This window comes from Sapajus apella, unplaced genomic scaffold (genome assembly GCF_009761245.1).
Source record: "Sapajus apella isolate SASKATOON/1434 unplaced genomic scaffold, GSC_monkey_1.0 scaffold1, whole genome shotgun sequence".
Classification (NCBI taxonomy): Eukaryota; Metazoa; Chordata; class Mammalia; order Primates; family Cebidae; genus Sapajus; species Sapajus apella.
Window position 1 is genome coordinate 11,561,845 of NW_022436941.1, and position 21,290 is coordinate 11,583,134.

General features: G+C 39.0%; 1 protein-coding gene across 1 annotated transcript; it reads right to left on the reverse strand.

The window, feature by feature from the left end:
- Positions 1-1,089: 1,089 nt before the first annotated feature.
- Positions 1,090-20,939, reverse strand: ISOC1 (isochorismatase domain containing 1). Its single transcript, XM_032261856.1, has 5 exons — positions 20,513-20,939; positions 10,549-10,668; positions 10,240-10,443; positions 8,550-8,666; positions 1,090-2,312 (listed from the first exon to the last, which is right to left on the reverse strand). Exons 1-5 carry the CDS (start codon positions 20,819-20,821, stop codon positions 2,166-2,168), a joined length of 897 nt encoding a protein of 298 aa, XP_032117747.1. The 5' UTR covers positions 20,822-20,939; the 3' UTR covers positions 1,090-2,165.
- Between the last annotated feature and the right edge of the window lie 351 nt (positions 20,940-21,290).

Genomic DNA, 21,290 nt, shown 5'->3' on the forward strand with positions numbered 1-21,290 from the left:
TGGTGGTGCATGTGTTACACAGAGTGGCAACCAAAGATATTAATGTTGTAATCCCTGGAACCTGTGAATATTTTGTACAACAGCAAAAGAAAACCTAGCTTGCAGATGGAATAAGGTTCTGATTAGCTGACCTTAAATCACATGATCTCTTAAGTCAGAAAGCAGAAGACAGAAGAATAAGTCAGATAGATGTGACATAAGAAGAACCAGATACACCTATGTTGCCTTAGAAGAGGTAGAAATGTGACCACAAAACCCAAAAAAATGTGGGTGAATGCTAGAAGCATAGAGCAGCAAGGAAACAGCTTCTTCCCTGCAGCCTCCAGAAAACAACACAGCCCTACTGATATCTTGATCTTAGCTCAGTAACTCATTTCAGAATTCTAACTTACAGAACTGCAAGAATACACTTGTGTTGTTTTACAACACTGTGGTATAATAGGTTGTTATGGAAGCCAGAAGAAACTAATCTGGGGTTACAGAATTGGTTTCACCTGTGAAAAGGCTTCACTGTGCTGGTATTTCACTGAGCCCTGAAAGGTTTGGGTGCAGTGGAGTAAAACAGTTGTTTGTGAGTTAAATTCTCGCTATTTCAAATATGGTCCCTTCTGAACAGCACTGGTGGAAACTGCTCACTTTCTTAAAATGTGAGATGTCACCTCCGGCTGCACAGCAGACCTACTGAGTGAGCATCAGCATTTTAACAAGATCCTCAAGTAATTTGCATTCATATTAGAGAAGCACTAGGTTAAATTTAATAAAAACTATTTTTAAAGGTAAGAAACATTTGATTCTTCTTTTTTGACAGACAAATGGTTGGAAAAAAAATATTTAAACACACCAGGTTGCTATTTGTTACCAACAACAATAGGAAAAATAAAAATATCTGCTCTTAAAGAATGAAGAAGTTCTTTCAACCTTCAGTAAAATCCATCTGCCCCTATCTACAAAGGATTTTCCTTCTTTGAAAACTCCCATGAGTTGAAAGATTATAAATGTCAAGATTTTATTACCTTAAATAAATATTAGAATCCCTGGAAGAATACTCATAGAACCAGCTTGTGGAGGACAAAATAATTTCAATCACAATACATTTTCTTTAATTACTTTAATATAAAAGACAGCAATGTTCCACATTTCACATATTTGAAAAACATTTCAAAACCTTCTAATAAGTATTTAATGAAAATAAATTTATTGAAGAGTAACAATGACCACAAAATTAATACTACTAAATCATTACTGATACCTTTTGTATTATAATATTTGGAGAGTAGGTGGAGAAAACATAGAACACAACATGAACACTTTAAAATGATATTCTACCCAGGCTTTATTTTTTGCTAAATCTTGTAGATATCAGAAGATGTATTCAAGATGGTTGTAAAGATATTCAGCTAAAGTCATACTTGAAAAATGTTAAAACAGCCCTTCACCAATAATGTAATATTGCAAACCCTTCAATCCCATCTGTTTACAAAATTAAAATGAACAATAATCCAATGAGCTTTTTAAAAGACACAGTTAAAAGAGAGAACATTAACAGAAAATTAGTAACAGTGACCAAAATAAAAAATCAGTATAATCAAGAAAGATATGTAATTATTCAGCATTATTTGGTATGGATAGATCAATGCAACTCACTCAGTAAGTGGACATTGTGAGGGGAGTGGGTAACATGATCCGCAGTCCTGTGTGTAAAATCTATACAATAATCTTATTCCAATCAATCTGTAAAGTAAAAGCACTACATCCACAATAACATTATAACATCTTACAGTAATATAAAAGTCAAATCATTATTGGTACTTCGTTTTCTTTAAAGTGCACAATTTAAGAAAACTTCACAAGAGTGTGCACTTCAGAAAGATACGATCAGAGTACACAGTATAGACAAAACAGGCACCTTCACTGTAATTGTTTTAATAAATAAAAGCACATAAACAAAACAGGAAGGTAAGCAGCACCTGAAGCCTTTGACATTTGTAACTAAATGCTGGTACCCAAATGGTCTAGCTGGTTAAGTTTCACTAAGAGGTGCAAAAAGGAGCCGTTTTTGACTTAACATTTTAATTCTAGTAGAGATAAGAAGAGCTTGTGTGGGCTTCCAGTCCTTCACCTGACTGTCTTTCACCAGTGTATTGCACACCAGTCCTTCAAATGTCCTATACTTTGGAAAGCAGACCCGATTCTGGAGCACTCGCCTTAATTAGATTCTGAATTTCCTTGAATTTTGGATGGTCTTTATCAGCTACCAGCTGAAGCAGAACAGCCTCACTTGTGGTCACTATGATCCCGGTTCGAGCGAGACGCTTTAACAAAAAGATAAAGGCAAATCAAGAAATAAGCATGAGAATGAACACTATTTTAAAAGAGTAAGACTATTCTGGGATACAATCATTAGTGTCCTCTACTGAAACCATGGTTCCCAGCCATACCATCAAATTCAACAATGGGGATGGGTTTTAAGACCAGTCATACCACAAAATCAGTATGATTATTCTTAATATTAAGTAAAGTGTACTAGGAACAAGTAAAAGTCAACAAGTTGCCAATTTTATGCCATATATGTGCCCCAAACAGGGATCATCAAGACTAATGACTATAAAACATGAGATTACAGAGAGAAAAGGAGTGGTTGGAAACTATATGACCATCATTAAACATTTGGACATTTAATTGCTACTATTTCCTAAATGTTCCTGGCACGTTTGTGCTTCATCTGTTACTCATTCATTGACTCAAATGAGGGCTGCTTGTGACTGCTTTTTATTATTATAAGATCTGGGATACAGGTGCAGAATATGCAGGTTTGTTACATAGGTATACACATGCCATGGTGGTTTGCTGCATTCATTACCCTGTCATCTACATTTGGTATTTCTCCTAATGCTATTCCTCCCCTAGCCCCACACCCCGACAAGCCCCGTTGTGTGATGTTCCCCTCCTTGTGTCCATGTGTTCTCCTTGCTCAACTCACACTTACTAATGAGAACACACAGTGTTTGGTTTTCTGTTCCTGTGTTAGTTTGCTGAGAATGATGCTTTCCAGCTTCATCCATATCCCTGCAAAGAACATGAAATCATTCTTTTTTATGGCTGCATAGTAATCTAAGGTGTGTATGTGCCATATTTTCCTTATCCAGTCTATCACTGATGGGCATTTGGGTTGGTTCCAAGTCTTTGCTATTGTGAATAGTGCTGCAATAAATATACATGTGACTTCAAAATTAATTAAACTTTTATTTCTAGTTCTACTATTGAGATTTTTTAAAAGGTGCCTCTGTCCACTTTTCCCCCTCTGCAGTTTAACTGAGAAAATATACAAGATCATGATGCATATTAATACTTATGCCTGGCATTCCTGATATTCTGTTGCTATTTATGTTTTAAAAATGGAGGGGGGTGTAATATTCCTAAAGCTCCATTAGCTGTGCTATTGATATAATTATAGCTGTCCAAAACATTTCATTAGTAATTAATTATCTAATTTCATATAAATTGTTTAATTGGATTAAAAGTACTGTAAGAATTAAAATGATAGTTCTTAATTTCTTTTTACTGCACCAAAGCATCTGACCTAAGCATGTGAGTACTTTCTATAATTAAGAACTCCTTTATCTAGAAATTATGGGTGGTAAAAGAAAAAATTATGGGTGTGAAGTTTAAGCATGTACTCCCTGGATGATAAGGGAACCACCACTGCTACTGCCATCATAAACATTGCAGTATCACTAAACAAGAGTGTAAAATGGTTGTGACCAGTTTCATTGACAGGTCAAAGAATGCCCTTGCCAAATTGTCCCAGTGGAATCATAATACTAAGGACAGAAACTCAAGGAGGAAAACAGAGAGAAAAATGACAAGAAAAAGGGAAGAAAGAAGAGAAAGAGGAGAGCAAAGAATAAAAAGTCAGGGTTTGAAGGGCAGAGGGAGGGAAGGAGAAAAACAGAAGAATTCTATAGCATGAATTCATTCTCTGGATTCGTTATCAGAAAAGGGGGAAAACATGCAAACTGTTATCACAAAAAGCATACATGTAAAAAGCATGGAAGATGAAGTAGTTAGAAACAATTTCTAGGCAAGTCAGAGGAAAAAACCCAGGAAGCACTTGCAGAGTATAAGTCAAAGTCTTCCTTCAATGGCTATACATCAGCCAACTGAGCCTTTCCACTGGTAGCTCTTTATTTTTATCTCTAATGAGGTAGAATAGAGTATAAGCCATAAGCTACTTGTCAGAAAGCAAGCTTGGACCTCAACGACCAGTACAGAAAAGGGTACAGAGCAGCTAGCCAGAACTCTGCAGTAATTAAAACAACAACAAACAGCAGGTATTTATGGGGGTTGGGGGCCTGGGGTAAGGCTGTTGGCTTAGACACATATGAGTTATTTCTGAGGATTTTTTCAAGACTTCTGGAAGCCTTAATCTCCTCCTCCTTGCTTTACAGTCAGCTGATTAGTCACATCAAAAACATTCGAAAATATGAAAAGATCATGTGCTTGCTTCAGACACAAAGGCAGATAATAAATAGGACTAGCTACAGTCCAGTTGTGTGAAAACAGCACTGAATATCTAGTGATTCATATCCAGCTCTCCCCATCACCAGCTGCCTGCCCTGCCCAGCCCTGCCTTCCCTACCGCTCACTGTTGAATCAGTTGACTTGCAATGATTCAGTCTGAATCAAGGACTAAATCGCAGGCTTTCAATGTCTGTGGGAGGGCTTTACACTGCGTACTCCAATGTGCCAATAAAGGTTAATTCTCAATAATCTTCCTAGTTCTTTAGTGAGTCAGGAAGGAGAGAAATCTGTTCCCAGGCTAAGGAAGGAAGCTGGTGACCCTGGAAGAAGCCTGTCTACAATGTCCAGCCTTCCCTAATGCTCTGCTGACCTGAGCCTGGTCCATTACAGCCTAACAAGCCTCAGTGATGCTGAGAGTCAGGTCACCATGGCCAGGGGTAGAGTGGGAAGCAAACATCACAGAAACACATTTTAGGAAAGTGACACCTACACACTATTACTTTGCTTCAAGATTGAGATGTGGCCAATACTGACTAAGTTTTAAAATAATCTAGCCAGGAACCTATGTTAGGGGAAGTTGTAGCTTGGCAAATGCAGTTCTTCAATCTGGCTGTTAGCTGTTCCCCATTGCCTGCCCTTTCCCAACCAGAGAAGGTGCCTGAGCAGAGAGAGAACAGCAGCAGCTTTCCAGGCCTACCTGGCAGGTTCCTGCCCACCATCCTGACAAAGCCGGTCCCCAGCCCACTTTCTCTCCTGGCTTAAAAAGGGGCAATGAAAACTCTAGCCATTTAATGCACACAGGTATATGTGCAGTAGACTTCTGAAGTTCTCCCCTTACACTTGCAAAACTAGTACAACTAGGCCAAAGGAAAAGAAAGGTTGCTCTGACCCACAAACCTAAAAAATGCACATGCACTAAGTCATGAAAGCCGCAGAGGGGGAAAAAGACTAAACCCATTAGATTTCCAAGTAACACTAAAACTCCCCAGATGTACAAGGACATCAATTTCAAGAGAGAATTTTATTCTCTTACTCTTCATGCACTCTACAGTTGTTAATTGAAAGAAGTAAGGTCTTTCAGACAAATACCCCAGAAGACATTTATTGAATAAAGCACATGCCACAGACCCTGGTACAGTGAAATTTCAATAATGCAAACTATGAATCTTATAATAATCTCAACAGGCAATATAGATAGATTTGGGAATTATCTTAAGTAGTTATGTTCTAAAGGAATAGAGAGGAAGAGGAAAGGACCGCAATGGTATTTTAACTTTCACAGTCATGGAAACAAAGAACCTTTAACATTCCCCCACCTCCTCAAATTTAGGGACAACGTAAATGACCTCCATATCAAATCAAGATTAAGAGAAAAAATCTGTAATATGTCAGGTCTTCCCTATGACCATCTGACTTATCTATGATCGGTTTTCCCCTTTCAACCTCAACACTTTAACCCTAGTCAATGCTGGTGCTCCAGGCTCTTCCAAATCCACCCCAGACAACAGATTCTTTCTCTCCCTTCTCAGAACATTCCAGGACTAGTGCCTTTTGAGTCTAAAAGGTTATGTGCTTAGACATCTCTGGTGACTAACCTCATGAAGACAACAATCAGTAACAAAAAAAGCAGTAGCTAACATCTGAGTATTTACTGTGTCATGCACTGTCCTAACTGCTAACAATATATTATCTCATTCCATTCTCACAAAAATCCTATCATCTTGTTGCTATTATCATTTCCATTTCACCAATGAGAAATCTGAGGCATAGAGACTACACAACTTGTTCAAGGATACAAATTTATAAAACACCAGAACCTGCATTCAAACCCACATTATCGCCACATTGTGTGGATTCCTAATCCAAGAGATTACAGACTGCCTCTCAAAGAATGGTTCAGATGAGAATTACATTTTCAATCTCATTCTTGTGCAAAGACAGAATTGTCAATCAAAATTTTACATGAGTTGCCATAACAAAGACATATCTAACAAAATATTAATGTATGAGAAAAATCATTGAAAAAGTCTTTTTTTTACAAGCAAGGAAGTTTTTTTTGTGTTTTTCATTTTTTACTTCCCAAGTTCTGGACTTCAGCATTACAAGAAAGGGTTATCCACAGTGGCTGAAAGAACTGCTTGTTGAGGTGGTGAAGACCTGACAGTAAAGTGTTTAAACTCAGGTTACTAGGAAAACTTGAAAAGTAGGAGTTGATTAACTCATGACTATAAGAACGGATTAAAGGTCTGGCCAGGAGTGGTGGTTCATGTCTGTAATCTCAGCACTTTGGGAGGCAGAGGTGGGTGGACCACCTGAGGTCAGGAGTTTGAGACCAAGCTGGCCAACATGGCAAAACCCCATCTCTGCTAAAAATATAAAAATTAGCATGGCGGTGGGCACCTGTAATCCCAGCTACTCAGAGGTTGAGGCATGGAGAATTGCTTGAACCTAGAGGCAGAGGTTGCAGTGAGCCAAGATGACACCTCCGTACTCCAGCCTGGGTGACAGAGCAAGACTCCGTCTCAAAAAAAAATAAGAAAGGATATGACTAAAGGTCTTTGTTGAGATTGAAAGAAGCAACACTTATAGTACTTAACTACCAAAGATTCTAATAGTCTAATGAATTTGAAAACAGCTAAACAAAATAAATAATTTCCATATAATTTCTATTTGTAATCTCAATATAGGATTCTGCTTCAGGAATAGTAATAAGGACCCTAAAGCAACTGCTGTTGCCATCTACCCGCCTGCTCCCCACCACCCTGTGGCCCTTTACTCTCCTACCTTCTTTCCTCTGACAAGCTCCTCCCCTTTCTCATTGCTCTATCTTACCACCCTGGAGCACACACTAGGCTAAAGGCATGAGTTAGCATTCCTACTTGACTACACACAAGGCAGTCCACAGGCCAGACTGTGCATCAACACAGGAGGGTCTCAAAAAAACAAACCCCTGTATTTCCCATTCTCAATAAACAGTTAAAGAGCTCAGCAATTAAATCCACATGCACATTTCTCTAAAATTATTACAAAATTAGAATTAAATATGAGAGAGAGAGATCAAACCACAATATGGAGTGAATGTTTCCCAAGATTATGTGGCAAGTCTTTTAAAAGTCTTGGAAAAGAAAATGCTTGATGTACTACTGTTGGGAAATGCTGACAGAGAATTACACACTCCCAGATTCTATGGGACATGGTGACACTCTAATGCCAGGGTGCCATGAAGCACTGTATGTGAGTGGTGTCCACAGTCAATGATACACATCCTAGTCCGAGAAATTCAAGTCTGAGGAAATCTAACCGTCATCTCTTAGTATTCATGAGGAATTGGTTCCTGGATGCCACCTGACCCCATACCAAAATCCATGAATGCTCAAGTCCCTGATATAAAACAGCATAGTATTTGTATACAACCTATGCACATCCTGTATACATCATTTCTATATTACTTATAATACCCAATACAATGTAAGTGCTATGTAAATAGATGTTACTCTGCACTACTATTCTATTTATTTTTATTGTTGTGATGTTAGTTTTTATTGCTTTTTATTTCTGATGTTTTCTATCTCAGGTTGGTTGAATCCACAGACATGGAAGCTGCGGATATAGAAGGCTCATTACGTAACGTTAAACCAGGTTAGGCCCGCTCTGCTGTAGCTTTTGGCTAGATGAGTTAAACCCCACTGAAGTATTTTTAATTTGCAAACCTTTAAAAAGTTTAGGTTAGGCTTCTTGGAATATTTCCTAGTTCACGTATAAAACTAGGGCAAAAATACGACGAAAGACGTAAAGGAGTTTGTGACAACGTAAGAAACCTAGATCTAAGGAGGAGATGAGACATAAAATGGGATATGATGGTGAGGCCTTAAGGGTCAGTCAGTGCACAGTTGAAATCAAGCAGGCTGATGTTACCAGACGAAACTCAAATTTAGGCGGTAAACCTTTTATTACTGTTAAATATCCAGCATTCTTCTAATTTATTTGGAAAACCTGACAAATGATCTATTTCCAAGCAGGACAATTACCTCGAGGGCAAACATCCTGTCCATCATGCTTCTTGATGAGGTGGCATCAGCAACAATATGAACCTCAACTCCTCGGCCAACTAGCTCCAGGGCAGTTTGCTGGATGCACACATGAGTCTAGTAGGAAAGTAAAAAAACTCATATGTAATAACATGGCAAACTGAAAGTAGTTTACAAATGTACAACAACATGACAAAGTAGAAAGAGCACTATAAATCATCTAAGGACCTTGTTCTAAATCTAGTTTTGCTTCTAATTAACTACATAATCTGGAGCATAAAACGGTATCTCTGGCTTTGGCTTATTCATTTGTAAAATCAGGAACTGAATTAGACCAATGTTTCTGATACTAAGAACCTTAAACATATTCTTAGAGTTCTGCAAGAATTTGTTAAAGATTTTGCTCCATGTGATCTGGATGACCTTCACACAGCTGATTATTAGCACTCAGTTTTGGTGCCACTTTTGAGTTTATTTCTTCATTCACCCTAAGTACCCAACATGAAGAATGAATCTGCAGTCTTGGAGACTGAGAAGTTAGTGGGAAAACTGAGTCATTACAAGGCACTCTGTAGTAAAGGTAGGCCAAGTTAAAAATAACTCACGCAGGCAAAAAAATAACCAGTTCATATCATCAGCAAATGTATTATACAGATTCCATCTCTGTAAGTACTAACTTGTGACAATTCATTAACAGATACTATAGAGTGAAAACAGGCTTCAACAATAACTGAATCATATATTACAACTAATGAAAGTACACTTCAATGATACCACAATGTCAACTTTATCTTCACATGACAAGAGAGTTGTGGAGAATTATCAAACGACGCCTCATTAAAATTAGCATTTGAAGGACTACTCAAAGATAATTGTGATTGAGCATAAGGTCTAATGATGATGAACAGGCAAAAAAAAAAAAAAAAGGGCAAAGCCAGCAACACCACTTGGTACAACATATTTATATAAAACAGGCTTCTTCTCTACTGTATCAAAATACAGAAATATTGAACATACATCTAAAACTGAGGAAATGGCTTTCTACTATTAAAACCTACTACTATGAAACTTACCTTCAAATTGTCTTAATCGAATTAAATTAATATTTTTATTTCATTGTTTTTAGTGTTATTTTCATAATTTTTAAAATTTTAGTTTAATAGTTGTTTAAAAGCTAGGAATGAATCAATTGAAATCAGCAATAGGAATTCATTTGTATTTTTCCCCTGTAAAAAGATATATACATAATTTGAAAGACAATGAACTACATAACCTCCAAGGTTTTTCTAGCACAAAACTATGACCTAACTGAAATCCTACAAGACATAAATTAAAATAATGCCTTTGGTGAAAATGTGTTCCAAACGTAGTAGTTAAAAGTACAGGACCAAGAATCAACCAGCCTATATATATATTCAAGTCAGTTATACAACATCTCAGTATTTTAGTTTCCTCTTTAAAATGGGGAGACTATTGAGTATTTAGCTCTTAGGTAGCTATGAGTGACTTAATAAATAAACAGCTATAACATGTTCAGATTAGTGCCATGCAAATAGTGAACATAATACATGGTGGCTATTTGTCCTCATTTTTATTGTCTACATAGCATACAATACACAAAATTACATTTCACAAATATCGAGTTTTCTATAAACAATATTGTGCCTAAAACACAGTAACAGGTACTTACTTCTACTCCAAATAATACAACACTCCTGACTCCGGGAATCTCTGCTAATGCCGCTTCTACTTCTGGTAATACCATTGAAAATTTGGTCTTTGGAAGTACCAGTTTTACACCTGTTAAATCAATTTCTTGAACAGTGCTCCCAAGACCTTTAGGATACTGTTCTGTTACAATAACTGGAATTCCTAAAATCCGGGCCCCTTGCAACTGAAAAAAATAACCAAACACAAAACAATTAGCTATATACATATGTGTGTATATGACTGTATATCATGATTTAGCCAATAAGAACAAATAAATAAACAAGCATACCAATCTTTGTCCCACACTAATAATATCCCCAAAATACTTGATGGCTGGTCTGAACCTTTCTTGCATATCACAGCAGAAAAACACAGTGCTTGTAGGTGTAAGATTTCCCAAGGTAGTGAGCTGAGGAAAAAAAAAAGGATGATTTAGCACTTGTTATACAATGACATTTATTTTCAGTGGAGGTCAATAAAGGAAGAAAAATGGTCCTATTGTTTGAACCAGTAAGTCAATTTCTACAGCTATTATCCAAAAAAAGTATCTGAATTACAGAAAAAAAAAATACCCAAAAAGATGTTCTCTGAATTGCTTTTAATAGTGGAAATTAGAAATGAACAAAGGTCCAACAATACAGAAATGGTATAACACATTTTAACACATTCACATGATAAAACATTGTTTAGCCAATTAAAAAACATATGTATCTGTTTTTAAAGAATTCATACCATCCAAGGAAAAAGACATATAATGTTAATATTTAAAACGTGCAGTTCAATAGTATTTTAATAATGTAAAAATATGAGTAAAAGTAGAAGTATAGTAGATTACAATATTAATAAGTGGTTATATAATTAGGGATGTTGATAATTTCTTTTTTTTAACCTTTCCTATATTTTTCAAATGTTATTTAAACACATTTCCTGAATGTTATGTAAAAATGTTTCTTCAAAATCAGAAAAAGTGTTACAATAGAAAAAAATCTGATGATGGTGCTGCTTAACAGCATAAAAAGTAAAACTTAAAATATCCGTGTCAGGAATATAAAAATTAAAACAAAACAAAAAACAGATAGAAGAAAATCCAGAATTACTGGTTTCGCTGATATAGAAATATGAAAATGCGACTCTCAAGAATAACTTTTAGAGTTCAAACAAAATGCAAGGAAATGATATCAAGCACATCATTGCTGTTAAATGAAATGTCCTTTACTTCACAAGGAAGAGACCTATATTTGACATCTCCATTCTTAAACTATAGTTATTGCAATAAGGAAAGTTAATGTATTAAGACAGAAAGTGGGTATTAGATTACCAAGCCTCATATTAATTGCTGCAGTTGGTCTATAACAATTTAGGCCCAATATGGATCCACCAAAAAGCAAAAATCACCATTCAATATGAGAATTTACTCTCACTGGATTCTCAAAAGTCTGAGGTGCTTTTCTTTCTTTTGCAAGTTGCAGGAAGTTCTGTAAAGAATGCATTCTGGTCCTGAATGAACCATTACCAATACCCTTACCAGCCTCTCCTTAAATCATCCCTCTAATTATCCTATTTTGCTTCCTCTAAAACCACCTAAAGATAACAATTATAAATAATATTCTAGAGGAGTCTGTGTCTGGATTACATGGTTTGTCTTCACCACCAGCACTGCCTTGGACTCTCCTTAGTATCTCTGCAGGTGGTTGACTCTTTGGAAACAATTATTACAAGAATTAAATTAAGAAATCTTTAATCCTTAATGATGTAACTGTTCTAATTGGTTTTCACTTTGTTTCACATATGTCCTGGTCTGAGGTACCCTGGCACTTTAACCTCCCTCTGGTACTGACTCTACAGATGTTTATTAATTAGCCATGTACAATCCAATACCAAATTCATGTTAGAATGTGAGAGCCATCTGTAATTCTTACCCCATATATAGGGTTTTCCTACTTTTCCAATAAAGTGTGATCAAAATAAATACTCAAGCATATTATATAGTCTAGTTTTGGCTATTTCCTTGCTTAATATTTTAATGCAAGTATTAATACTTAAGCATATTACATAGTCTAGCTTTGGCTGTTTCCTCGCTTAATTTTTAATGCAGGTATTATGCCTCCACTTTGGCCATTTTCAAAAGTAGTGACAAGGATCTTATACATAAATGCATTGCTGGGAAGGCTAATTTTTGTGCACTTAGGATACTATTTTAAAAACCAATCACTAAATTCTCTGTACACATTAAATATTGACTCAAAAGGCTGAATATCTACGTTTTTATAAATTTGAATCATGGACTCCTAGGCATTCACAATGTGTCCAGGGCACACTACATAAAGCAGTTTGCCTGCAGCAGGCCTACTGAAATAACCACAATGCAACTAAGTCAATCTCCACAACAGATGAGAATCAGCCAAAAAGAAAAAAGTATGATAAAATTCCCAGGCAGTTGCCTAAGTATGGTGGAGGCCATTTACTAACATGCTTAGAGCTTACACTTGCTTAGAATTCCAGCTCTCAGATCCTATCCTATACTGTATTGACTCTGTATACATTCCTAAAAAGTTTGGTTGGTATGGTTTCCAAATTCACAGAAGGTTATAAACAGTAAATCAGAAAGGAAACTGCTGGAGGCAGGCAAACTGACAGCAGCAAGAAATAATAGCTGACAGAGAAAAGACTCAAAATACAATAAAAACAGATCAAAACTCAAATAATGCTACAGTCTAGGCCTCCGGTGGAGGAGTAAAAAGCTGTTCTAATTTATAAATTAGGAAAACATCATCCCAGCACACTCATTAAGAAACTGTTAAATTATATATTTCAGAAGGACTACAATATAAAATGGCCAAGATATTTTTAAGTTGAGGTATTAAAAGGAGTAAATCCTTACCTACCCAGGAACCCTAAACATCCAGAGTTGTGGTCTCCAGTTCTTGCTACGTGGTGTCTCCCTGACCTTCATTTTAGCCATGAGTTCTGGACAGGGGACCGCATCAGATGTGTCATATTAGACACAAATTGAGGAGGTCAAAAATATAGCCCTAAAATCCTCACCACTCTGCAAAACCTTTCCAGTATAGGAACTTACCATCCACAAACTTTCAGTAAACAAAGAATACAGTGGTAAGGCATGTTTTTAAAGCAGAGTACAGGTTACAATTTACTGAATAAAAAATATCCCTACCTTTTATAGACATTCTCCATATCCTCTTGAATAGGATGTGAAGAGTATCTATGTAAGGTGTTTAACTCCTTACATCCTCTTGAACGTTGCTACACTTAGTACTTTGCTTCTTAAGAGTAGAGTATAGAGGGGAGGAGTAACTTTACAATGGAGAGATGTGACGACTATGTCTCAGCCAGGTGATCAAGATTAATGTAATTAATGACATCATGTTAATAACATGTACACTTGATATGAGAATGACCCTCATGACCTTCCTCTTGAAATTTTACCAGTCCATCAATGAAAAAAACATCAAATGAATCAAAATTGAGGGACATTCTACCAAAATATCTGACCAGTGCTCCTCAAAACTGTCAAGGTCATTAAAAGCAAAGTCTGAGAAACTGTCACAGACTAGAGGAGCCAAAGGAGATATGACAACTAAATGTAATTAGTATTCTAGTTTGGATTCTGGAACGGAAAAAGGACACTAGGGAATAGCTAGTGAAATCTGAATAAAGTGTGGTTAACAGTAACGTACCAATGTTGTTTCTTTGGTTGTGACAAACATACTGCAGGAATATCAAATGTTAATGGTAGGGAATCTGGCTGGGCATGGTGGCTCATGTCAGTAATCCCAGCACTTCGGGAGGACAAGGTGGGAGGATCACTTAAGCCTAGGATTGCAAGAGCAGCCTAGGCAACACAGTTAAACCTTGTCTCTACAAAACATATTTTTTTTGAGACAGAGTCTCACTCTGTCGCCCAGGCTGGAATACAGTGGTGCCACCTTGGCTCACTGCAACCTCCGCCTCCCAGTACAAGTGATTCTCATGCCTCAGCCTCCCAAGTAGCCAGTATTACAGGCGTGCACAACTGCACCAGCTAATTTTTATATTGTTAGTAGATATGGTTTCGTGATGTTGCCCAGGCTGGTCTTGAACTCCTGGGCTCAAGTGATCTGACTATCTTGGCCTCCCAAAGTGCTGGGATTATAGGTGTGAACCTCCATATCCAACCTACAAAATAAATTTTTTTTAATTAGCTAAACTTGGTTGCCTAGCTCCCTAGGAGGCTGAGGTCAGAAGATCCTCTGAGAATGGAAGGTCAAGGCTGCAGTGAGCCAAAACTACACCACTACACTCCAGCCTGGGCAACAGAGCAAGACCTTGTCTCACAAACAAACAAAAAAACAACAGGAAATCTGGGTATAGGAATATAGAAACTCTCTGTAATCTTTGCAACTTTATTATAAATCTAAAGCTATTCTAAAATAAAAAGTTAATTTTTTTTAAAATGGCTTCCCTATGCTATGGTAGTTGGGGGGAAAGATGCTACTTTATGAATAACCTCTATACCTTACAAACCAGAAAGGAAGTTTTGAGCCTACCAAAAACAAACTGAAAAACTCTGCCCATCCAATCCTCCCAAATCCTCACCCCAAATCCACATGAATTCCAACAGGCTGTTAAAAACATACAACTCACTACATTTCAGAAATTTCTTACTGTGACTCATAAAGTTCTCTTAAACCAAAATCTTTTAAGATAACTAAAAATATTGCCAGTAGCCAAACATTTACATGTTACAACGGTAAGACAGCAGTCCTGTCTCAGCAAATTAAAAGTTGACTGGACCAAATATCACCAGAAGTAAAAGCACAGCAATTACAGATATGCATATTTAAGGACTATGAAGAAATCACATATAAATATATGTGTCTTCACGCCTTCATATATCTATATACCTACACGTAGTCCTACACACACATTTGCACGATACATATACATATATATTTAAATATAAAAAGTTGATCACAGCCAATGGCTTCCTCAACCAAGAGTTTAAGAGATCAAATTCAAGTATAAATATTTTGTCCACTTTCTTAAGAATTGTCATAGCTGGGATTTGACCTTAGATTTCACACTCAAAAGACTTTTCACATCACCCAGCCCCATAGCAAATTACTATAGGGATTTCAAATAATTAAAATTTGGAACTGTCAATGTGTTACTTAAAAAATTTGGTAGTCAGTTAGAGTCACAAAATAGGTATGATCGGCTTGGGAGAGAGTCTGGAAGGGGACCTGGGGGATCGTTATTTCAGTCCCAAGTGTTTCCAAGGAAATCCGATGACCACAGCTATAGTAAGGCCCAGCTCCAATGTCAACTCAGTTACAACAGAGCCCTGTGATGTGACTCCCCCAGGTTACAAAGATTCCCTTTATAGCACAAGCCTCAGTAGACATTAGAATCTGAGTCCAAATCTCAATTTCACTAATTTGAATTACATGAACTTAGTTACATATCTCTAAATACAATGTCCTCATCTATTACACAGCAAGAAAAATAGTACCTACATCACAGGGCTATTTCAAGTATTAAATGGGCTTCATGTAATCAATCAATACATCTATTAGGCTATTATAATGTCCCTCATATATGAAACACTACACTCTAAAACTCAGCATATGTTAAAAAGCTTATTCTCTAATGAGGTTAAATATTTACAATTAAGATCCCTTTAGAAATCTACAAATACATACAAACACTGCATAACTTGTTATGTTAACATAATATGCAGAAGGAAAGCGAATCATAAAGTAATTCATGAAGTAGATTTCTAGATATTACCAAGACCTTACCAAATCACTAAGATGAGATTTGTTCATGGAAAAACAGATCTGGGACTTTTTAATTCAGGCTGTGAAATAATACTTATTGGCTCTTATTTTTACAACATATGCATCTATTGTGAGCATTGATGTCACTGGCATAAGGTTACAGCCCTATCTTACCAGTTAAGGTATGAGTTTTCTAAATTCCCAAGGGAGGCCAGCTGTCTCCACCCATCCCAGAGCTGAAGACTGAATGATTTCTTAAGACTGTGCCTCAGATTGGGATGAAGGTGAAGCTAGACAAGCCCAGGACTACAGTGATGTTTGAATCTACGTTAGGATTCCCTTCCTAAACACAAGAAAAAAAATTTGAAATGCAGATCATAGCTCCTACCTTCAAACACAGTTTATTTATAGGTAGCTCTAATGTATTCACAAGGAGCAAAAAAGTATACAATGCTTTAAGTATTATTCTGAATGTTAATTTTTTCAAAAAGTGACACACTCACATCTGACCAATGGAGTGGCGACAATTCAACAACCTCAGGATCCAGCTGTCTCCTCTCTGAGCATTAGCTCATCTACCCGCTCTTCTTGCCATGCTCCTAAGGCAAAGGTCCTGTAATCAAAAACCACTACCTTCACACTATCAAGCCAAAGGCGGGCCAGGTTCCTTTCCCCCTGCCTTCCCTCCCTTCCCACCATGAACTTGTTAGTCTCTCCTAGCTATAAAATGTTCATGCCCCTGTTTAAAATAATTGTAATAGTAATAAACTCCCAAGAAAATAAAAGCTGGAGCACAAAGTCTTGCCGGTTAAACATCTTGGGAAAAGGTCAAAATAACCTTCCCAGAAAAGCCCTCATCTTGTGGCCAAAGCTGTCAAAGCCTTTCCTGCTATGTAGCGAAGTAAAATCCCCACACTGGCGTCCTTCTTACACTGTCCATTTCCTCCTCTCTTCTCCCTGGGCTCTGTCCTTCCTGGTCACAGGCTGGAAAATGCACTGGTGGTGACATGACCCTATATTTACATAAATTCCCACAGTTAAATGTTTCCTTTAGTTAAACTTGAGAAAATACCTCTTGAAAAATTAAAACTTGTAAGTCATAAAAACGACCTAAATTCCCACTATCTAATCCTCTCATTTACATCCTTTCCCCTGTGTCTCAAAATTCATCAGATTTCAAGCACTTGACAAAGCTGCAGACATACAAACTAAGCATGAAACATGAGCTATGCCTTTAGCTACCTGAGCTATCAGCAGACATTGTCATTTTGAAAGAATATTTAAGAAAAAAATCACCAAAAAACTTACCATAGCCTAATACTGGCAATGGGGGTCTTAAGGATCAGTTCTCATTAAAACCACTAACAAGCACGGGCGCAGTGTGGCAAAAGCAGCCACTGTGTTTGACAAGGTCATCAGCCACAGCAGTCAGAACAAGCATGAAGGAAACTCATACCATGGTGCAAAGGAAGAATATATTCTAGACTAACAGTATGTGAGCCAGGGCCACAGAGGGTCCAGGGCCCAAGTGTGGAGAAATAATAAATCACTATTCATGCAACAGACTACATGTGGCCAAACTTGTGCTCTTTGTCCTTGACTCAAGGAAGGGGCCTACCATGCCCAGTAACAGAGACTCACTGATGGGCCGCCTTGAGTCTTCCTAAGTGACATTTATTCCAAAGAACAAGGAGCAGCACCAAGACAAATGAACAAACAAGAGCTGAAGTTTGTGGCTTGTTTTCCAGACTGCTCAATTCTCATTAAGCATGCAAGCAGGAGTGCTGTGGTCAGCTGCAAGTGACGTTCTGCCTATGCCTGGCTAGCTCCTCCACAGAAGGAGCCTTATACGCAGAGCCTTGCCTTATAACCTGAAGCAAGTTCCTCACCTCTACCTCCCTATGTTCTTCTGCACTTGCTCAAAGTGAAAGTTCACTTATTAGGTAAGGAACAAGAATTCAATCCAAGTTTGCATTCAGTGTGCCAGGCACTTAAAGCTGTCACTCACATGTTTGCGCAATGAACTTATGGTCTCTTAGAGCCATAAAACATCCAAGTCTCTAGGATTATACTGTCAGGTTCCAAAGAATATAGTACAGTAATCATGAGAAATATCATGAGTTTCTCTTCTGAGATTACATACATATGCATATGTATTGTGTATGTGTATATATATATATATTTATACCTTCTCATACAGATATAAATAGGTATCAGAAGGTATATACGGTATATATGTGTATCTATGTATATATCCCTTTCCTTTATCTACCTCTAAGCTAGGAGAGGCATCTGGCTGAAGATTTCAAAGTATTAAAACTATTAAAATGAGATAATAGAAAAGAAAAAAATATTTTTAAAGAGTTAAAAGTATAAACTTATATAAGTGCAAAAATGTAACTGATGCTTAACAATTATTGGACTAGTTGGCAGAGAAAAATTTCTTTTAAAGATGGAATAGAGTAATGCTATTGTTAAACATCACACAAAAATGAACTATCATAATCTCCTATACGAAGCAAAACATTTCAAAAGCCACAGGTGATCAGAATTATATAACACCTTTTGAGGATGTACAAGCATTTTCAGGTACATTTCATTAATTTCTAGAATGTTTAATTAAAGAGTTGTTAGACCAAGGCCCTGAAATTTTCAAATATAAAAATCCTGCCTTGGAGGGAGTACTCTTACAGACCTGGGGGCTAGTTTAGAACAGCATTATTTTAGACAAGAGCCCCGTCTCCCTCCCTGCCATAACAGGAGATGCTTCATAAAGAAGTCTGCATCCTAAGTACAGTGCCAAACCTCTGCAGCTAGTATTTGGATTTTAGCCTTTATAAATGGACTTGTCAAAAGTGCATCAACATCCGAGTATTCTGGCAGCAGTAACCTAAATGGACTGACAAAGGCGGCTGCAGAGAGGTATCAGACACAAAAACGCCTGTAGACATAAAAATGGGAGTCTTAACCACCTACGAACTACAATTCTCTATCTGGGCAGCAGGTCCGATTCTGGGGTATTAGATCACTGCTCTCAGTTCCAGGTTCTCCAGTGGTAGGTAGTACAGTCTCTCAGACTTTGTCCTCTGAATGCAGGAACATTATTGAAGCTAAAGTACCTGCTTTGGACACTTCCAGCACGGGTGCTGGGGTGATAGGAAACACCATCAATTCGGCTGCCGACTACAGCTGAAAAAAACTAGGGAATAATCCTCAGAAAATGGCACTGTTAATGGGTACAAAAAACACGGATAATAGGAATAAGCTCTAGTGTTCAGTAGCACAATAGGATAACTATAGTTAATAATTTATTGTATATTTCAAAATAACTATAAAAGTGAATTTGGAACAAAGAAATAAATGATAAAGGTTTGAGGTGATCGATATTTCAATTACCCTGATTTAATCATTACATTGTATGCTTGAATCAAAATAGCCCATCTCCTATAAATATGTACAACTTGTATGTGTCCATAAAAACTAAAAACTAAAAAAGAAAGAAAATGACAAATAATAAAATCTCCTTTATCCCCGAATCCCACATTTCCGTTTGGTCTTCTGAAAAAATAACTTATCAATTTCTCAGCTAAAGAAACAATATTGACAGCGTACTATCTAAATTACAGCTTATGTTCTTTCCTTTCCAAAATATAAATTCACCAGTGAAAGTCTTGATCCTAAAGAGGGCGGGAGATCAACCCGCCTAGCATGAGAGCACGGCTTAAAATAAACAAATGCTGTTAAGTAATCCTCAGGTAGAACAACTTTCTCAGCCAGCAGGACCAGGAACTCAAGGTCTAGCTTAAGCTGGATATTTAAGAAGAAATTACAATCCTGGAGTCAAGTGACTTTTTCAATGCACACAACAAGATGTAATCAAATCAGTAGACACTTTACTAGGAGGAAGCTAAGCAAATGGTTATTTCACTTAAGATTAGGGAACTCTTAAACCCAAGGACTTGAGAAGCTGGGAAGAGGAGGGGGAAAGGGTTTGACTCCCAAAGTTTGCGTTTCCGAAAGTGGTTAACACAACTCTGGGAACAAATCCTAAAACCAATACTTCCCACAATCTCATTTCCCCTCATTCCGCATCACCCATCGCCCCAAAATAAAAACAGCTACTACTGCACAGCCCTTTGGTTACGCAGGAGATGGGGACCTGCTCCTGGCATACAAAGCGGATGCGGACGACCGAGGACAACACACGTGGGGGCGTTCGCGGGCGCCGAAACCAGCTGCGAGGCCCACGCCCCCCGCCGGGGACAGCTGGTGACCATCACCTTTGGACAGGCGCATTCCCCAGCCAGCCCCGGGACTTGCGAAAGCAGCGCGGCCCTTCGGACTCAGCCAGTCGCGCAGGGCCCGGGGCCCGGGCGGCTCCGGGCACCTGAGGAGCGCGACGTGGGTGGGGACAGAGAAGGGTACAGGGACGGCACGGGAACGACTCGGGGACCGGGAGGCGCGCGGACCCACCTGGATCTGCAGCGGCACGAGGCGCACCTTGCAGCGCTCGCTCACCGCGAAGCCCTTGGGCAAGTCCACGTACTGGCCCCACTCCTCGGCGAAGAGCTGCACCACGAATTTGCGGTGCATGTCGATCTGGTCGCCGTACAGGCTGAGGAACTTCTGGATGAGCAGCTCGTAGCCCGCGCCGTGCGGCACCGACGAGGGTCGCGCGAAGACCGAGAAACAGAAGAGCACCGGGACTGTGCCCGACGGCGCCCCCGCGCCCACGCCGCCACTGTTGGGGAGCGCAAGGACCGCTGGCTCCGCAGCCGCCATGTTCCCCCGAGCGTCTGCGAGCTCCGAGGCCGCCGAGGCGCACCCAGCCGGCCGCCGCGGCCCCGCCTCCTGGCGCCGCCAGCCCGCCCGCCCGCCTTCTCACGGAGGCGAAGGGGCGGGTCCTGACGGCCGCTGCTAGCGCGCTGTGCTCCCCGCCCCGGAGGGCGGGCTGCGGCGGAAGGTTGGGTGGTGGGGCTGGGGTGCGCGCGCCAGCCGGGGAGCGCCTGCGCCCGCCGGACCGGTCCGCCCCCTCCAGCCTCCCGGGCCGCCGCAGCGCTGCAGCTTCCCGCTCGCGCCCCTTCCGCCGCCGCTCTGACTGCGGCAGAGCGCTCAGTAGTCTCGCAGACCCGAGACCCTCCTGGGCTGCTCACTTGTTCTTGCCCCGGTACTGCAGCTCACACAAGGGTTTGTGCCACCCTTCCCCCAGCGCTGGCCCTCTTCCCGGCTTCGCTCGCCTTCGAATGAGCAG

Bases quoted from the DNA above. Each gene is read 5' to 3' on its own strand.
- ISOC1 (XM_032261856.1), bottom strand. From the start codon at position 20,821: ATGGCGGCTGCGGAGCCAGCGGTCCTTGCGCTCCCCAACAGTGGCGGC. The intron at 10,669-20,512 runs GTGGGTCCGCGC...TTTTTTCCTCAG, and splicing joins TCGTGCCGCTGCAGATCCAG to CTCACTACCTTGGGAAATCT. The intron at 8,667-10,239 runs GTAAGTACCTGT...CTTTCCTACTAG, and splicing joins TTGTATTATTTGGAGTAGAA to ACTCATGTGTGCATCCAGCA.